At 47.4% G+C, this 20,090-nt stretch overlaps 1 protein-coding gene across 2 annotated transcripts in view; it reads right to left on the bottom strand.

Annotated features, from left to right (window-relative positions):
- Positions 1-769: 769 nt before the first annotated feature.
- The window catches only part of LOC310751715 (methanethiol oxidase-like), a 31,694-nt gene continuing 12,373 nt past the window's right edge, over positions 770-20,090 (bottom strand). For both annotated transcript variants that reach the window (XM_083591264.1, XM_083591263.1), the window contains exons 3-12: positions 19,832-19,944; positions 15,581-15,766; positions 11,229-11,349; positions 9,228-9,410; positions 7,684-7,862; positions 6,166-6,244; positions 4,391-4,512; positions 3,233-3,325; positions 3,026-3,144; positions 770-1,260 (exon numbers count right to left, since the gene is read on the bottom strand). In XM_083591264.1, the coding sequence (XP_083447390.1) occupies positions 1,098-1,260; positions 3,026-3,144; positions 3,233-3,325; positions 4,391-4,512; positions 6,166-6,244; positions 7,684-7,862; positions 9,228-9,410; positions 11,229-11,349; positions 15,581-15,766; positions 19,832-19,944 (1,358 nt within the window). In that variant the 3' untranslated portion in view covers positions 770-1,097. The remainder of the gene's footprint in view (positions 1,261-3,025; positions 3,145-3,232; positions 3,326-4,390; positions 4,513-6,165; positions 6,245-7,683; positions 7,863-9,227; positions 9,411-11,228; positions 11,350-15,580; positions 15,767-19,831; positions 19,945-20,090) is intronic.

The raw sequence follows: 20,090 nt of genomic DNA, 5'->3' as shown, positions 1-20,090 counted from the left end.
AGGATCTTGACAAGCTGAATGTATGCAGAGGAGGGCGACCAAAATGATCAGGGGTCTGGAAACCAAGCCTTATGAGGAATGTTATATTGTTTTAATTCTATTACAGTTTAATTACCTTTTAACTATTACCTTTTATATATTTTTAGCTTTCTGTATTTTAACTGTGTTGCTTTCATTTCTGTTAAGCCGCCTTGAGTCCTCCTGGTCTGGGGAAAAAGTGGAATATAAATAAACATTATAATAATAAATGCTCTCTGAGCATTTAGCACAGTATAGATGTGAGGTGCAAGGGAAGATTAAACGTGGCCCATTTGATACCTCCCAGTTTCCCTTTTTCAGTTACCGTATTTTTCTGTCTATAAGACACCCCTATTTTGGGGGACTCAGATTTAAGAAAATGGGGAGAGATGTATCTGTGTACAGTGGTACCTCGGGTTAAGTACTTTATTTGTTCTGGAGGTCCGTTCTTAACCTGAAACTGTTCTTAACCTGAGGTACCACTTTAGCTAATGGGGCCTCCCTCTGCTGCCACACAATTTCTGTTCTCATCCTGAAGCAAAGTTCTTAACCTGAGGTACTATTTCTGGGTTAGCGGAGTCTGTAACCTGAAGCGTATGTAACCTGAAGCGTCTGTAAATTGAGGTAACACTGTATAAGACGCCCCCTAATTTTTGACATTATTTTTTTCAGGAAAAAATACGGTATGTAAATAAATCAGGCAATCGGACCACCTGCTACCCATTAATGAAGGGGCCATGTGTCAAGCATATGAGATTTTAAAAAATGTTTATTCATTTTCTGCAGTTCTGTTTTCAACAGTCTTGTCGTGCAATGAGTTGAGTGCCAAAACCACCCTATGAAGTTCTCTCCTTTAGACTGGTTTATTCTTGTACGAAATACATATTAAAAAAAATACTTTGGAGGCAGGCAGGGAAGAAAACCGCTGACTCAGGAGAGACAGGGACTCCCATGACTCAACACGTGCATACAGACATTTTTAAAGGGTGAAAACCTGTGATGAAGAGATGCTTCCGTAAAATTAGCTTAGCAGGAGGAAGGAGGGGAGAGAAATGCCTGCCCAGATCACCTAGATCCGCCTAGATCCAGATGTCCGAGGTGCAATCTCCCCCGGGGTAGCGCATCTCGTGAGCACGAGCGGGACCAAAGGGCTCCTTCCCGAAATCCACCAGGAAGTCCGGGTTCACACAGAGGCCGCCGTTCTCGGTGTCCACGTCTATTTGCAGCATGACTGAGCCTTCCCTGCAAAAGGCAAAGGCAAAAGAGAGCTCAGAGGCAGATCCTTCGCTTGGCATTCAGAAGGCCCTGTGATCCATTCCCCAGCATACAAATCTGTAGGCGCAGACCATCGCCCAACTCAAAATAATCCGGCATGAAAATCCCCAAACTCAGTTCCATGGGTGACTCTGAGTCAACTCCCTGGGATAGTTTATTGTTGTACATGGTTTCTAAATTTATTGTTGTACATTGTTTTAATTGTCTGTTTTAACCATATTTGCACATCAGTTTCTAATGTTGTGAGTGTCCTCTGTCTCAGAGGCTTCTACTCTGCAGCCTCTTACAGTTGTTTTAACTGCGTGTTTTTATTTGTTTTTAGTTCTTATCTGTTTTAATTATCAGTTTTTATCCATCCATTATCTTTGTTTAATTTTGCATTTTATTCAGATGTTTTATCCTATGCTTGTTTCTTTGTCCTTATTTGCTCTAAAAATTATCGGTTAAAAAATAAATAAATCCTAACTGCTATATTATTTTTATGTTGTTGTTGTTTTTTTATCCTGGTCTGTGACCGTAATAAAGTTCATTCATTCCCCAGCACCTCGAGGTACAGCTGGGAAAGACTCTGTGCCGGGAAGCAAGAGGGATGCTGTCGATCAGTGCCATAGCTGTCAACTTACAGGTTTGAAAATAAGGGACCAGCAGCGTCGAAAATAAGGGATCAGCAGCCAAAATAAGGGATTTTCCCAGCACAGGTATGTTCAACTTCTGAGCCCCTCTGAGCCAAAGGCAGAAAGCCCAGCCAGCAACCAAACGAAGCCTCAAGCGGTGGTTCCCACAGCGCAGCAACCCGGCAAAGGGGATGCAGCAAGGGAAACCACCATCACCTCTCCGCTGGGAAGCGCTGAGCAAAGGCGAGTCCCCAGGCAACGCGGCCGATTTGATCGGCACAAGGCATGCAGGCTCCACCCCCCCAGTCGTTCTTAGACTCCTTATTCGGTGAGCAACGTAGCCAAGCAACACAGTTGGAGCCTCCCTCCTCCCTGGCCGGCAGGGAGGGAGGGAAAGGAGCTGCTTCCTTTGAAACCCGGGGAATTTAAGGGACATCATCAATAAGGGACAGCAGCGGGACACGGCGCTAGGATAAGAGAGTTTCCCGCCAAATAAGGGACGGTTGACAGCTATGCTTTAAGCTGAACACACTAAACCAAAGACTGTCCAGTCTGATTGGTCCTAGAACAATAGGATCCAGAATGCAGCAGTCTGATTGGTCCACAGGAGCCACCCAATCTAGCTCCAGGTGGAAGAGAATCCACAACCTGATTGGCCTACAGGAGAATCCCGGAATTAGCCAATCACGTGGGGCCCATTGTGTAAATAATGTATATAAAGCAGATTCTGGGGGAACTTCCATTCCTTCTCACCACTATGAGCTGAATAAAGAGCATGAAATCCACTCTCGACTCCGAGTATATTTCAGCTTTAATAAAATATGTTTTAAGAAAAAGAGCCACGAGGACTGGAATCTTGCTATTATATTTAAGGGAAGGGGCATAGCTCAGTGCATTAGCACTTACTTTGCCTGCAGAAGGTGCCAGATTCAATCCCTAGCATCTCCCTGTCAGGGAGGCTGTGACACTTAAAGAATCACAGAATTGCAGCATTGGATGGGATCCCCCGAAGGTCATCTAGTCCAACCCCCTGAACTTATGATACACACATACCAGATTTCAGTACAGAGCAGGAAAGAAGGGGCGGAATCAGCCAGTTAGCAGCTTGATTTTCTTACCTGACCATCTGAGGGTAAAACTGCTTGTCCCAAGGTGTGTACAAAGAGGTCGTTGTGTACAGCCTCTTGCCATCCAAGCTGAGTTGAATCATTTGAGGTCCGCCATAGACCCTCTTTCCCTAAAGGCAGAGAAAACACGGGGTGAGGAAGGTTCAGTTTGGATTCCTCCCGCTCCCTCGCCACCCTTGCAGCTCCAGGTTTACTCACCTGGATCATAAACGGGTCAGGCTGGCAGTCCAGCTCATCGTCTTCCAAGACGGTCACGACGCCGCCTTTGTAAATGTTCCCGCCAACAAACACCTGGGGGCGCGACACAAGTCCCCCAAAACCCCAGAGAAAGAGAGAGATAATCATCTGAGCTCATGAGGAACAGCATCTTCCAAGGAGCTGTTTGGCTTGACAAGGTCATATCCATGCCGTACTTTTAAAACGTGGCTTTCCCCGCAAAGAATTATGGGAACTGTAGTTTGAGGAGGGTGCTGGGAGTTCTAGCACCACGGGGGGGGGGGACTACAGTTTCCAGGATTCCTTGGGGGAAGCAGGGAATTTTGCCTGGCGCCTTCATTATACACCTGTAGGCGCCAGGCAAAAACATTCCTTTTTAACCAGGCCTTTGGTTGACCTGATCAACAGCCCATACCCTTTTAAAAATATGACTCTTTGCAAGGGGTATTATTGGTTTTTGCTTTTATTTTTATTTTATATACTGTGATGTTTTTATGTGAACTGCCCTGAGACCTCTGGGTATAGGGCGGTATATTATTATTATTATTATTATTATTATTATTATTATTATTAATAATAATAATAATAATAATAAGTGTTAGAGCAGCAGTGGGGAGTTCCAGGAACATTGAACCCCCTGCTAAAACAGAGCCTTCTTCCTCCATTTTAACTGTGTTTTGTTCCCTGCGAGGTACTTTTAAATCCCCAGTCGTCTTCGTGATGTCCAGGGATTGACAGATGGGTGTTGATTGTGGCCCTTCTCAGTAGTGGCGCCCAGACTGTGGAACGCCCCCCCCCCCATCAGATGTTAAAGAAATAAACAACCACCTGACGTTTAAAAGACATCTGAAGGCAGCCCTGTTTAGGGAAGTTTTTCATGGCTGATGTTTTATCATGTTTTTAATATTCTGTTGGAAGCCACCCAGAGTGGGTGTGGAGGCCTGGCCAGATGGGCAGGGTATGAGTAATAAATTATTATTATTATTATTAATTATTATTATCATCATCATCCCTGAGGTGTAACTGAACCAAGAGTGTGGATGTGATAAGAATTCCGCGGTCATTTAGCCCAGTATCCTGTTTCCAACTGTGGTCAGCCGGAAGCCACAAAGTCTGGCAAGGGGTCAGGTGCTATTTTACCTGGCCAACCAGTTTAGGGCAGAATGGGTTGGTGATGTCATACTGGCGGAGATCGCCATGCAGCCAGTTGCTCAAGAAGAGGAACCGGTCGTCCATCGAAATGAGGATGTCGGTGACGAAACCTGGAGGAGAAGAGGGCAGGTCAGCATTCACTTTCTTTTATTCCTTAATAATAATAATAATAATAATAAAATTTTATTTATATTCCGCCCTCCCCAGGCGAAGCCGGGCTCAGAGCGGCTAACAAGAGTAAAAATAACATGTACATAAAATCACAATCAATTCATTGAAATACATTCTAAAATCAATTCATTCTCAAATCAATTCAGAATCAAATTAATGGCAACAGTTGGGCTAGAGTTCTATGAGGATTACAGAAGGAGGGGGTCAGACTGTGCCTTGGCCAAAGGCCTGGTGGAACAGCTCCGTCTTGCAGGCCCTGTGGAAAGATGTGAAGTCCCGCAGGGCCCTAGTCTGTTGGGACAGAGATCGGGGCCACAGCCGAAAAGGCCCTGGCTCTGGTCAAAGCCAGTCTAGTTTCCCTGTGGCCCGGGACCTCCAAGATGTTTTTATTTGAAGACTGCAAGGTCCTTTGTGGGACATACCAGGAGAGGCGGTCCCGTAGGTACGAGGGTCCTAGGGCTTTAAAGGTTAAAACCACTCACTAGGTTATTTTCTGCCACACAGATTCAATGACCACACCATTTGTTGAAAGCACTTCTGACACCACTTTAAGCCATAACGGCTTCCTCTAGCCCCCAAAGGATTCTGGGAACTATAGCTTGTTGAGGGTGCTGAGAGTCGCCAGGAAGCTCCCAAATCAGAACTATGATTCCAGGCTGCCTTCAAGGGCTGCCCTGTGCGGAGCACATTGCAGTAGTCTAATCTAGGGCTTCACAAAGCACGGAACGACAGTGACTGGTTCTCTGTCTTCCAGGAAGTGACGCTAGCTAGCTGCCCTATCAACCAAATCCGAGGCTAGGTTTTACTCCGGGAATAGTGGCTGCTGGATTCAGTTGAAAGGAACGTGGAAAGTGAAATATATTCGGAGTTGAGAGTGGATTTCATGCTCTGTATTCAGGTCATAGTGGTGAGGAGGAATGGAAGTTCCCCCAGAATGTCTGCGTTATATACATTATTTACACAATGGGCCTCACGTGATTGGCTAATTCCGGGATTCTTCTGTAGGCCAATCAGGTTGCGGATTCACTTCCACCTGGAGCTGGATTGGGTGGCTCCTGTGGACCAATCAGACTGCTGCATTCTGGATCCTATTGTTCTAGGACCAATCAGACTGCTGCATTCTGGATCCTATTGTTCTAGAACCAATCAGACTGCTGTATGCTGGGTCCTATTGTTCTAGGACCAATCAGACTGCTGTATTCTGGATCCTATTGTTCTAGGACCAATCAGGTTGCTGCATTCTGGATCCTATTGTTCTAGGACCAATCAGACTGCTGCATTCTGGATCCTATTGTTCTAGGACTAATCAGGCTGCTGCATTCTGGATCCTATTGTTCTAGGACCAATCAGGTTGCTGCATTCTGGATCCTATTGTTCTAGAACCAATCAGGCTGCTGTATTCTGGATCCTATTGTTCTAGGACTAATCAGGCTGCTGCATTCTGGATCCTATTGTTCTAAGACCAATCAGGTTGCTGCATTCTGGATCCTGTTGTTCTAAGACCAATCAGACTGCTGCATTTTGGATCCTATTCAACTCAGTACATAACAGAAAGCGAGCCGCCGGCCGCCTATTTATCGTTCTTTACTCACCTGGCATTTCAGGAAAGTACCATCCGGACACCTTCTTGTTTGGAATCTGGATCACCTTTTCGGCTGCCCAGTCCCCGTCCTGCAGCAGAAAAGCATGTTGAGAAGGGGGATCCACTGTGCCAAGACGCTACAGCATGGAGGGATCTCTGCTGAAGAGCCCAGACAGACCACTGCATTCCTCCCCAACCCCTGGCTTTCGATTTCCTCCGCTCCACCATCAGTCAGCATTCCTCGACCAATCTGCACACACAGCTCTCTGTGGGCCATGTTTTGGGGTTCCCTTTCTGGGATTCACCACGAAGGAAGGTCTGTGCTCCTACAAACCTTGGGTCTTCCTCTGAAACTGTTCAATCACAGGCCGTTCCATTTTTATCCCTCTTGTGCAAGGGATAGAATCCAAGAATCTTAAGAGCTGGAAGGGATCCACGGGTCATCTAGTCCAACCCCCTGACAGATGGCCACCCAACCGCTGCTTCAAAATCTCCAAGGAAGGTATATCTGAAGGTATATCCAGTATACCTGAAGGAGCGTCTCCACCTCCATCGTTCTGCCTGGACACTGAGGTCCAGCGCCGAGGGCCTTCTGGTGGTTCCCTCCCTGCGAGAAGCCAGGTTACAGGGAACCAGGCAGAGGGCCTTCTCGGTGGTGGCCCCCGCCCTGTGGAACGCCCTCCCACCAGATGTCAAAGAGAACAACAACTACCAGACTTTTAGAAGACGTCTGAAGGCAGCCCTGTTTAGGGAAGATTTTAATGTTTGATGGATTGCTGTATCTTAGTATTTTGTTGGAAGTCAGCCCAGAGTGGCTGACCACTGTTTAGACCACAGCGCCACCCGCGTCCCAGGTGATAAGTAAACAGTGATATTTTATTGCTCCTGTCTCATTTTCTGGCCCTTGGAATCTCTGTAGTTTGTCTTTCCTTTTTTCCTAGCAACCAGGAAGCGTCCTGGGTTCGTCTGAGATCAGGTACTCCCTAGAAGTTAATTTCTCCAAGTACTGCTACGTGAGAAGTGCGGGTAGAGGATGCAGAACCCCTTCCCCAAATGGGATGCCCAGATTTTGTGCAAATCTGCGTCCTCATTCCCAAGTGAGTCAGAGGGCCCAATCCACCAGCTGCTTAAAAAGGCAAAGGTAAAGGGACCCCTGACCGTTAGGTCCAGTTGTGGCCGACTCTGGGGTTGTGGCGCTCATCTTGCTTTATTGGCCAAGGGAGCTTCCGGGTCATGTGGCCAGCATGACTAAGCCACTTCTGGCGAACCAGAGCAGCACACGGAAACGCCGTTTACCTTCCCGCTGGAGTGGTACCTATTTATCTACTTGCACTTCGATGTGCTTTCGAACTGCTAGGTTGGCATGAGCAGGGATCGAGCAACGGGAGCTCCCCACGTCGCAGGGATTCGAACCGCCGACCTTCTGATCGGCAAGTCCTAGGCTCTGTGGCTTAACCCACAGCGCCACCCGCGTCCCTTACTGGGCCCCCAGACTCCTGTGGGCTCCCCTGCCCCCATTCATTCTAACCTCTGTCTTGAAGAAATGATGGATGGAACTCTGCAATGTGCAGCCCACCATTCCGTGTGCGGCGTCGGGGTTATGTAGGAACCGGATCTCCAAGGGGGCAGAATCCTCTCCAACGTCAATCTGCTGGATCAGGCAGTGAGTTGTCCAGTCCCAGACGTTCAGCCGACGCCCGTAGCGCTCTGCAGAGGAGCAAAACAAGGACAACATGAACCACAGAGGGACCCTGGTCGCGATCCTGCAACACCCAACGAAACAGGCTGCTCGGCGTTTTTAAGCCCTGAGTGTCAGGAGTGAGCCAGCAGTAAATCACACTGTGCAAGTTGGAGTTAACTCTCTAGTGGCAAAAACACAATATGTGAAGGAATCTCAGGGCTAACTCATGTCTGGTAGGTCTTGCCACAGACTCTCCCCACTCACTAAATCCTGTTACCTCTTCAGCTTCTGACACTTGCTCTTTCCTGTCTTCTCCCTCTTCTCCTCCTGACCAAACAATGTTGTTCCACCTCCCTGGGCTCTGAGCCTGCTTCCCTTGGAGGTTCCCCAGCTGGTCGCCCCCACTATTCCTCTGCGTTCAACCAGTCCACACGAGGGTCATGGGTCGGTGGTTCCCATCACCAGTCTAGGTGCCACTATGTCAGGCGTGCGTGCAGGAGCCAGGCCCTGTGACCAATAGGACTCTGCAGGACTGGGGCCTTCCAAAGTTTGTTCTGGAGAGGCAAGGCGCGGCCGCACAGGTGAGGCTGATTGGTAACTCACAGCACCTGGTGGCAGGAGCCGGGAAGGGATATAAGGGCAGCATTTCCCTTCGGCTCTTGGCCACAGCAACACGTTCCTTGCCTTGCTGCGTTTGGCTCCTTGACTCCTGGCTTCTTGATCCTCTGACCCCTGACTTCGTGACTCCTTGTTCCTTGGCCCCTGACTTCGTGACTTCTTGCTTCTTGATCCTCGGACCTCTGACTCCGCGACTCCTTGCTTCCTGACCCTCGGACCCCTGACTTCGTGACTCCTTGGTTCTCGACCCTCGGACCCTTGACTCCGCGACTCCTTGCTTCCTGACCCTCGGACCCCTGACTCCGCGACTCCTTGCTTCTTGACCCTTGGACCCTTGACTCCGCGACTCCTTGCTTCCTGACCCTCGGACCCCTGACTTCGTGACTCCTTGCTTCTTGACCCTCGGACCCCTGACTCCGCGACTCCTTGCTTCCTGACCCTCGGACCCCTGACTTCGTGACTCCTTGCTTCTTGATCCTCGGACCCTTGACTCCGCGACTCCTTGCTTCCTGACCCTCGGACCCCTGACTTCGTGACTCCTGGCTTCTGGACTCTTGTTCCTGCTCCCACCCCGCCATCTTGCCCCTGGTCCCGACGTCCCCAGCCGGGACTTTGATCGCCCATGAACCGGACCGTGACACACTAGGACAGGAATAAAGCCCCCTTCTCTGCTTTCTGACTCCACAAACCACTGGGATCTGAAGGCGGCCCTGAAATCGACCGCCTCAATGGCAGGTGTTCCCACCCACCCCCGTCTCAAACGAAGGATGTACCTTTCTTCAGATCCTCTGGGTTGAAACCGTTCGCAAAGTACTTGGGCACTCCCCACTCGGTGCTGATCATGACATTGTGCCTGGGCTGGTACCAGAAGTCGTAGCCTTGCGGAGGCTCGTCCCCCGGCCGCTCCCAGGTCCCTTTCACTTCCCAGGTCTCCGCGTCAATCAGGATGAATCCGCCTGGAGTCACAAGAACAACTGTTCTCAGAAAGCGACGTATTTATGGAGATAAGCGTGAACATACGATTTGGGTTGAGGGCATTGCGGGTAGCGGGGGTGCAAATTAATTCAAACAGGCGTGGGGAGGCACACATTTGTGCATGTGTGTGTAGACTGGGGTAGGGTGCAAGGATGTGAATAGATGCCAGGAGACAATATATTTCTTCGATATTAATAAATATGATGATATATTTATACCCCATCCATCTGGCTGGGTTTCCGCAGCCACTCTGGGCAGCTCCCAACAGAATATTAAAAACACAATAAAACATCAAACATTGAAAACTTCCCTAAACAGGGCTGCCTTCAGATGTCTTCTAAAAGTCAGATAGTTGTTTATTTCCTTAACATCTGATGGGAGGGTGTTCCACAGGGCGGGGGCCACCACCGAGAAGGCCCTCTGCCTGGTTCCCTATAACCTCACTTCTCGGAGGGAGGGAACCGCCAGAAGGCCCTCGGCGCTGGACCTCAGTGTCCAGGCAGAATGATGGGGGTGGAGACGCTCCTTCAGGTATACTGGACCGAGGCCGTTTAGGGCTTTCAAGGTCAGCACCAACACTTGGAATTGTGCTTGGAAAAGTACTGGGAGCCAATGAAGGTCTTTCAGGACCGGTGTTATGTGGTCCCGGCAGCCACTCCCAGTCCCCAGTCTAGCTGTTATTATCCTTCCTCCCTCATGTCTGTTGTTCAGCAGAGTGCATCCCTTTGCAGCTTAAAAGGGGAGCTTAGATAGGCTGATTTTAGGTTTTTATTTTAAATAATCCAGGATTCACTGTAAGTATCCCACATTGGGGAGCCTGTGGCCCTCCAGATATGGCTAGATTTCAACTCCCATCGTCCTTCCTGATCATTGTCGATGGTGGCTGGGGGGTGATGGGAGTTAACATCAGGAAAGCTCTGCTGGGTCAAGCCAAAGGGATCCTATTGGATCCAGTGCTGGGAATCACAGGGGGAGAGAAGGTTCTCGTGCTCAGCTCCTGCTTTTGGGTTTTCCACTGGGGTATCTCTGGGAGGGCTGCATTAAAACCGTTAGATGCCCCAAACACTTGAAGACTTTGGTGCCTCCATATAGATCTCTAATTCAAAATATAAACCGTAAAATAAAAAATTAATATTGTGTGTGTGTGTAATTTTTCCTTTTATTTTGGGAGGTTTTTTTGTGGAACCTGGTTCACAATACGGTCCATAGTAAATCCGGCAATGGAAAATTTCTGTGGTTCTCCACTCGATGCCCTTATTTCGCTGAATGGTTAATCCAGCCCTGGCCATTGTGAGAAGAGAATGCTAGACTGGATGACCCCCGCTTTGGCCTGATCCAGCGGCAGGGCTATCCTCATGTTTCTAAACTATTCTTACAGGATCTCTGGGTGCAGAATGCAGTGCTGGCGAGGTCCCAGCCACTCGCAATCTAAATATTTGCCCAGAGGCATCTATAAACATATACAGGCGTACCTTGGTTCTTGAACACCTTGATACCTGGACGTTTTGGCTCCTGAATGCCGCAAACTTGGAAGTGAGTGTTTCGGTTTGCGAACGTTTTGTGGAAACTGAATGTCTGACGTGGCTTTGAGTGCAAGAAGCTTCTGCAGCCAATCGGAAAGCTGTGTCTTTGTTTTCGAACGGTTTTGGGAGCCGAACGGACTTCCAGAACGGATTAAGTTTGACAGCCAAGGTACAACTGTAGTAGCATATGCCAACTGCATATACATTTTACACCATGGGTCTCTGCCTCCCACACCCTTTAAGATATAAGTGACACACAAACACAGCTGGCCATACCTTTCCCGTTGCCAAGTGTGTCGGCCAAAGCGCTGATCATCACCTCTCCGCTACCCAGGCAGTGGGATGTGTGTGGGAAAGTCAAGTTGCACTTCTCAAAGACTTCCCTGGGCTCAATAACCTGCGAGGAGAGTCAGGGAGAGAATTAAGTTTCTGGTGTGATTATTCTTCCTGTTCTTTACACAAAAGCACTTTTTTCTTAAAATCCAGGATTCAGCACACCCACAGATCAAACTCCAAAGGCCGTCACCAGTGAGGGCTGCGATGTGATCTTCCCCAGTGGATCATGTGAGTTTTGCTGAACTCACCAGTTCTTAATTGCTCCATGTTCTATAAAGATATGTTTTTTCTCAGAGGAACTTATTCTCCTGTTGATGGTTCTTTGCTCCTTATAAAACCTGTCCCATTTCTCTTCTAGATCTTTCTTCTTTCGATACTTTAGTTGTGTGGACACCACACATTTATATCACATGACTTCCCCCAAAGAACCCTGGGGACCGTAGTTTGTTATGGATGCTGGGAATTATAGCATCATGAGGGGTAATCAACAGTTCCCAGGATTCTTAAAGGAAGTCACTTGTTTTAGATATATGGTGAGTTTCTCTGTTATTTCAATTCTTGAGGTTGCGTGCTTGACCTTTTCAGAGTAGACCAATTGAAATTGCAAGACAACTAATTTAAGTACATTAATTTTGTAGATTAGAATTTAGAGACAGACTTTGTACTCAATTTACTTCCCATTTGCATACATACATACATATACACATACATGTATGTATGTATGCAAATGGGAAGTAAATTGAGTACAAAGTCTGTCTCTAAATTCTAATCAGAAATTAATGTACTTAAATTAGTTGTCTTGCAATTTCAATTGGTCTACTCTGAACAGGTCAAGCACGCAACCTCAAGAATTGAAATAACAGAGAAACTCACCATATATCTAAAGCAAGTAATTAAGCAAGAATTCTGGTGCTGGAGGAGACTCTTGAGAGTCCCATGGACTGCAAGAAGACCAAACCTGTCCATTCTGAAGGAAATCAGCCCTGAGTGCTCACTGGAAGGACAGATCCTGAAGCTGAGGCTCCAAGACTTTGGCCACCTCATGAGAAGAGAAGACTTCCTGGAAAAGACCCTGATGTTGAGAAAGATGGAGGGCACAAGGAGAAGGGGACGATGGAGGACGAGATGGTTGGACAGTGTTCTCGAAGAGACCAGCATGAGTTTGACCAAACTGCGGGAGGCAGTGGAAGACAGGAGTGCCTGGTGTGCTCTGGTCCAGGGGGTCACGAAGAGGAGGACACAACTAAATGACTAAACAACAACATGTATATGTATAAAAACTGCAATATAAAGTCTTGTTTCTAATACATTCATTTGAATTTTAAGTCATAGTTAAGAGGTGGAGGAACTCAAATCTGTTCTTTTTTGACACGTTCGTCGGCTTTCCGTCTGTTCTGTTTTCCTGATCTATTTCATCAGGAAAACCATATCAATTTACCCCTTCCTGGGCATGTTTACTTTTAATGCCCAATCTATTTCTGCTCTCACGATCTCGACTGCATCCTCTGAAAACATTTTAAACATCCCCCGCCAAAGCCAACACTTTTGATGGGAGGGGACCCGCCTCTGCTGATCGTGGCTCAATATCATCTACTCTAATTACAGCTTCCGGGCGTAATTGCTTTTGTATGAATTATGAATCATTCTCCTCCGACGAAGCCTATTCTCGGCTTCAGCAACGCAACAAACTTTTTTTACTCCAGCCAATAATGGAGTGAGCCAAAGGTGTTTTTCTGGGTCAGCAATATATTACCTATACGCCTTCCCTAATTTCTACTCCTCTTCTCATCAGCAACCACAAGGGTGGTTTCTTGTTCCCCTCGTTTGGACTCATTAAAAGCGGTCCTGTCTTAAGTGCTCATTTCCATTTTATTCATTGACGTGGGACGTAATAACTGGATCGTTCAGGGGTGGGAACCTCAGGAGAATAATGCGGCCCTCTATTTGTGTGGGATGTGATATATAAGTAGCAGTCAAGTACAACATTCCTTGTTTTCCTAGAGTGGACATGCAAAGGCGATGTTTGTTCCAGCCGGTCGAAAACTTCCTGTTTCCTCCTGGGCTGGAGCATCCTTCCTTTCGCATGTGACCAGAGGTGGGCGTGACCTTACCTGTGCAGGTAACAAAAGCACATGGGCACGCAGCCCCCCTCCCTTCTTCTCCATCTTCCTTTTGTCGTGTGAACTGCAGTGATTAACCCCCTATATGGTGTAGATCCATACGTACATATTTGTAACTAAGTCTGCCTTCAGGGATCCAACTGTGAACTGGTGATGTGAGTAAACTTCTTATACTTTACACAAGATTGTGGCGTGTTTATTCTTTTAAATAAATAAATAATTTTTTATTTATACCCCGCCCTTCCCGGTTCAGAAAACCAGGCTCAGGGCAGCTAACAACAAATTTAAAACACTTAATTGATGCAACAAAAAAACAGCATAAAATACCATACAAAACGTAAATAACAATAAATTCAGAATTCAAAAATCAATTTAGGGGGGGAAATCCATCTGATAAACATTAGATGATCACCAGGGCTAGCTGGCTAAATTAGTCCTATTTGGGCCAGCAAGGAGGTCAGGGGAGAGTTAGCTGTGGGATCCCAGAGCGGGCAATCTTCATAAAAAGGGATGGGGGAGGGAAAGGGGATATAAGGGAACTTACCCGGAACCTAATACTGAGAGGCTTCAACAAGCCTGCAACCAGCTATCTGCTCTGCGTTTAAAAGGGGAATGTAAACCTCTGCTAAGTTATAGAACTTGCTAGCACAAGTTAGGAAGGATATTAATAAACAATATATCCTCTCCTGTCTCCCTGAACATCTCCACAAATTGGCCCTCGGAAGTCTCCCCAGGCCAGAACCCCTACTGACCCTGCCCCACATCCTTCTTGAATGCTTTCACCTGACTGCAATGTGTGCTTGAACCCTGACCAGGCCTGAATGGAGGACAGAGAGGGGCGTGTGCAGGAATCCACCTACTTTACATGGGTATAATTTGCATCTGTTGCTCCTCCCACTTTTGCCTCTGACCCCGCCCACCGCTGGCACGCTGCCCATGGGAGGGTTGCCCGGAAAAAGTCTGATACTTTGTCATTCTCCATCCAGGCAAGCAAGGAGCTCAGCTGGCGAGACTTTTAATTTCAGGGTCACGGGTTTGAATCCCACATTGAGGCGAAATATTTCTGCATTTCAGGGGGGTCAGGCTAGATGACCCTCAGGGTCCCTCCCGACAGTTCTATGATTCTGTGATTTGACGCCTCATCAGAGTCCAGGGATCCATCCCAGCCAGGCAAGAACTCGAGGAGGGTGGGTAAGAGGTGTGGCCTGAGAAGGGGCGTGGCTTAGGAGGGGGCATCGCCTGGAGAGAGTCCTGAGGGCCAGACAGAGAGATCTGGAGGGCCACATCTGGCTTCCACCGCAGCATTCGCCATCCCTGTGTTCTAAACCTGCCACTGCCAACCTCAGTACATTTCAACACACATCGCGAATGCCATTAATGTGGCAGCACCAAAACTTCGGAACTCCCTTCCTACAGATGTCAGAGATGGGCTTTCACTGCCCTCTTTTCAGCGTCTGCTAAGAACATTTCCTCCCAGACACGCAGGATGTTGACCTGTGTCTTCATCTGGTTTTTAGCTTAGCATTGAATGTAATTTTTTAAAAGAAAATGTTTTAAATCAGTGGTTCTCAAAGGGCGTGCCACGCTAGTGTGGCAGAAGAGGATGGCAAGTGTGGCAGGAATATTCAAGGGCAATCAATGTTACATTTTGGGAATGATTCAAATGTTCTTAGGTGGCTGCTGTGCTGTTTTATACTTTCTTGAAGTTCCATGATCATATTACAGTACACACACAGTAGTTTTGTTCTTCTGTGTTACAAATCAAGCACGGCCAAGAGTTGTTTCTTTTCATTTTCCAATGTATTCCTTATCAATAAAAAATTTGTTGTGCTGCCACCGAATTTCTGAAAGTGTGGCCTAGAGAGAAAAGTTTGAGAACCACTGTTTTAAATATTTGTTTTTAACTGTTTCTCATTGGCGTTTTTTTCTGAAGGGTCCTGAAGACATCATTCATTTATTTCATAATATTTAGGTAAAAAGAATAAAAAAGAATAAAACCGCGGTAAAACCACTTGAGAGGTGGGGTTTTTTTATTCTTTTTACAATCAAGATGCACCTAAATATTATGAAATAAATGAATGATAACTTCAGGACTCTTCCGCTACATCCACCCTCCCCACACTCTACCGAAGCCTAGCTCAGTCCTGCTCCTTTGAGGGAAGGAAGACGTACTTTGAACATCCTGGGGGCTCGCAGGTCCGTCCCCGTATCCACTATGTAAATGCGGGAAGACCCCAGGCTGGGCAGGACCAAGCGGTTACGCTTCTTGCTGGTGTCCCCGAAGCAGCTGCTGCAGGCGTTCCACCCCGTGTGATGAAGCTCATCGTCGATATACAGCATGGGAAGCCGATGGATCACCTATTGGGAAGACGGGAGAGTAAGGTAAGACTTCTGGGCGAGGTGGGGGGGGCAGATGTCCACTTCCATGTTCGTCTCATTTCCAAAAGTGCAAACTGAATAGGTTCCCCTTGAAATGTGAACTGAATTCATTTTTTCTTCCATCCTTTCCTCCTTGCATAGCTATGCCCTCGCCACCGCCTGAGTCAGCTTGCTCACTTTGCCTAACAATCGGGCCGGCCCCTGCCTCTTCTGACGAAGGGCGTATTTTGACACGGGCAACTCTATTCTTTTTATTTTAAAAAACAGAAATGTTATTTACTGAGTTGAATAGGATCCAAAATGCAGCAGTCTGATTGGTCCTAGAACAATAGGATCCAGAATGCAGCAGTCTGATTGGTCCTAGAACAATAGGATCCAAAATGCAGCAGTCTGATTTGGTCCACAGGAGCCACCCAATCCAACTCCAGGTGGAAGTGAATCTGCAACCTGATTGGCCTACAGGAGAATCCCAGAACCAGCCAATCACGTGGGGCCCATTGTGTAAATAATGTATATAAAGCAGTTACAGATAGGTAGCCGTGTTGGTCTGCCATAGTCAAAACAAAAAAATTTTTTTCCTTCCAGGAGCACCTTAAAGACCAACTAAGTTAGTTCTTGGTATGAGCTTTCGTGTGCATGCACACTTCTTCAGATACACTTCTTCAGTGTATCTGAAGAAGTGTGCATGCACACGAAAGCTCATACCAAGAACTAACTTAGTTGGTCTTTAAGGTGCTACTGGAAGGAAAAAAAAATTTTTGTTTTGTATATAAAGCAGACATTCTTGGGAGAACTTCCATTCCTCCTCACTACTATGAGCTGAATAAAGAGCATGAAATCCACACTCGACTCCGAGTATATTTCAGGAAACGTTTTCCTTTTTCTTTTACGAGAGCCTCAGCTAGGCTATGAATACTGAAAGAGCAAATATACACGAGGTGCTTATACAATGAATAATGCGAAGATGCACATTAGCAAATATGGGGTTGTATACGATGGAATGAATGGGCCCAAATTAGTTGCTGCGGGGCTAGTGACATTTCCCAGACAAGTGATGCCAGCGTCATGTGCTTTCATTTAAGGGAGTGTTTATTTAAGGAACCTGAACAAGTTATCACTTCGCACTTCAAGTGGTGATTCCAGCGATATGAAAAAAGGTTGATTTTACCCCTGGGGTGCAGTTCATGCAAATGAACTGCAGGTGCACAGCTCTGCCCGATCTGGAAGAAACTGTTCTATTAATTTGACGCATGTTAATTGTTCTCAGGTCTTATTAAGTTGCTTCATCTTCGCCTTTCCAGCAAAAAGTATCTTGGAGATTGTCAGTGAAGGCCTTCCCGATATTTCTTAACTGGGAGAGGGGGTGGAAATAACACAGGGCATGTACAAAGGGACCCTGCAATGCAGAAATATGCAGCCGTACCATAAGGGGATTAGACCTGCAAATTTGGCATTATCAGAACCCGACTGAGCTAGCCAGGTTTCGGTATGGCTATTCAAAAAGCGAATGAAACAAGGAGGTAAGGAGAGCCCTGCTAGATTAGGTTGGGATCAGGAGAGGCAATATAAAGCTCCTTTTCAGACAGCGCATAGTTAAACTCCGGACCTCCTTCCCACAAGACAGAAGGGACATGATAAAGGTAAAGGTAAAGGGACCCCTGACCATTAGGTCCAGTCATGGCCGACTCTGGGGTTGCGGCGCTCATCTCGCTTTATTGGCCAAGGGAGCCGGCGTACAGCTTCCGGGTCATGTGGCCAGCATGACTAAGCCGCTTCTGGCGAACCAGAGCAGCACACGGAAACACCGTTTACCTTCCCACCAGAGCTGTACCTATTTATCTACTTGCACTTTGACGTGCTTTCGAACTGCTAGGTTGGCAGGAGCAGGGACTGAGCAACGGGAGCTCACCCCGTTGCGGGGATTCGAACCGCCAACCTTCTGATCGGCAAGCCCTAGGCTCTGTGGTTTAACCCACAGCGCCACCCGCGTCCCAAGGGACATGATAGATGCATATAAAATTAAGTATGGAATGGTGGAAGTGGGTGGAGAATTTTTTCCCTCCTCTCATAGCCCTAGACTTTCATGGGCATTGAACTCATCCAACGAAGCTGAATGCTAGAAGATTCAGGACAGAATCTCTGCTGTGCAAAGATCTGCCTTTTGCTGATTCCGCCTTTCAGCTTTTTGGCAACCAGTTTCTGCAGAGTCCTTTGGTTTCGGAGAATGAGGAGTGTTGAATAATGAACCCGTAAGAGGACTTCTAAGGCAGAGATGCTTCCCTAGAAACTCTGACCATCTTTGAGGCTCCCATCGGTGCTCGAAGGCATTCCACAACGCCTTCTGAAGTCTCTCCCCACCCCTTAGGTTTGAGTTTTGTTCCATCTTCCCCCAGGGGGGGTGTCTTTCCAGACGATTCTAATCGAGGTTGCCTGTCGCTGCTGTTTATAAGCGTCTAGCTCTGCATCTCCACAACGAAAGGGAAGAAAACCCTGCAATGGGAATAGCCCAACAAGGGAATAGCCCAAGCTCAGGTCCAGTTGGGAGCCTGGTGAATCGCCCTGGGGAAGATGCCCTCTGCCATTTGGGAGGGGCAAAGCAGCACCCCTCAGAGCAGTGTTGAGTGCCTGGGTTCAGCCGCCATCTCTGCCACACAGGCAGCGTGGTGAAGTGGTTAGAGTGCAGGACTAGGACCTCTGGGAGATTGCAGGGTTGAAATCCCCACTTGGCCACAAAGCTCATTTGGGGTGAGCTTGGGGCAGCCTCTATACCTCTCAGCCTAAAGTAATCTCACGGGGTTCTTGTGGGGATTAACTGAGGAGGGAGGGAACCATGTACGCCACCTCCTTGGAAGAAAACACAGGGTATAAATGCAACTGAAAGCTCAGTTGGTTAAGAGTGCAGTGCTGATAATACCACCTGCATATTCCTGCATTGCAGGGGGTTCAACTAAATAATAATAATAATAATAACAGTAATAATAGTAATAGTAATTTATACCCCAGCCACTCTGGGTGGCTTCCAACAGAATATTAAAATACAATAATCTATTGAACACTGAAAGCTTCCCTGAGCCTGGCCTTGGCTGGGGAGGGCGGGGTATAAATAAATAATAATAATAATAATAATTATTATTATTATTATTATTATTATTATTATTATTATTATTAAACAGGGCTGCCTTCAGATGTCTTCTAAAAGTCTGGTAGTTGTTTTTCTCTTTGACATCTGGTGGGAGGGCGTTCCACAGGGCGGGTGCCACCACCGAGAAGGCCCTCTGCCTGGTTCCCTGTAGCTTTGCTTCTCGCAATGAGGGAACCACCAGAAGGCCCTTGGCGCTGGACCTCAGGTCCCTTTCAACTCTGCAATTCTGTGAGTCTCTGCTTCTATCACAGTAACCCAGAGCAAGGCCAGGTAGGGGGAACAGTAGGGAATTTAAATGGTGGCTACACTTCATGTGAGGGGTGTGTGTGCTCAGGGCTCACGTTGGCAATCGATCTCCTCCAAGTGCCAAGGCCCCTGGCAGGTGCCCAGGCGCCGGTGTTCACCTTGCTAAGTTTCCCAGGCTATAAATCAGCTTGTGGCATAAAGCGTAATTAACCGCTGCTGGCAATACACAAAAGGAGTCAGAATCCATGTTTACATGGAACGGAATTGAGTCGCAATGCCTTTCCCGACCCACTTTGGGCCGTGGGTTATGAATTCGAATCCTGCCTCGCTGAAGTAAGGCTCTCTTCCCTGGCCAGAGATAGTTTGGCTGCTAAACAATTTCTTTCCTACATGTTGCTTTCCAACCTGAGAAGTGTGGATCTTTCTCAACCATTCTTGGAGGTGAATCTTTCATGAGGCTACAGTCCCCAAAGGCAGGCTTTCGGCTGTGTAGTAAAGATTCCTAAAGCCAGCTTTCCCAAGTCGGACGCCTTCTCCAGCTGCTTCGGACTACAGCTCCCATCAGCCCCACCTGCACTAGCTAGGGCTGATGGGAGTTGTAGTCCGAAGGAACTAGAAGGGGCACCAGGTGAGAGAAGGCGGATCTAATGCGATACCTGGCAATAGCAGGGAGATTCCGGATCCACATCCACCGTAGCAAGGTAATCAGGCTGCTGTGTTCCAGTCCCAGTTAAGATGCAAGGCACGTAGATCAGCTTCTCTCGTGGACCTTTGCGGGGGGGGGGAGTCGATATTTAGGGATGTGTCTTGGGTGAGGAAAGGGACGAGCTCTGAGCCGCTCAGCCCAAGCTAAGAGAAATCTTTTTGCAAAGCTTACCTGTATCTAATGCCATCCTAACAGTCTTTCAATAACAG

This window comes from Podarcis filfolensis (assembly GCF_964270895.1).
Source record: "Podarcis filfolensis genome assembly, chromosome: 16".
NCBI lineage: Eukaryota > Metazoa > Chordata > Lepidosauria > Squamata > Lacertidae > Podarcis > Podarcis filfolensis.
The sequence above is the reverse complement of the archived record's forward strand: the minus strand, read 5'-3'. Positions and strand labels throughout refer to the sequence as shown.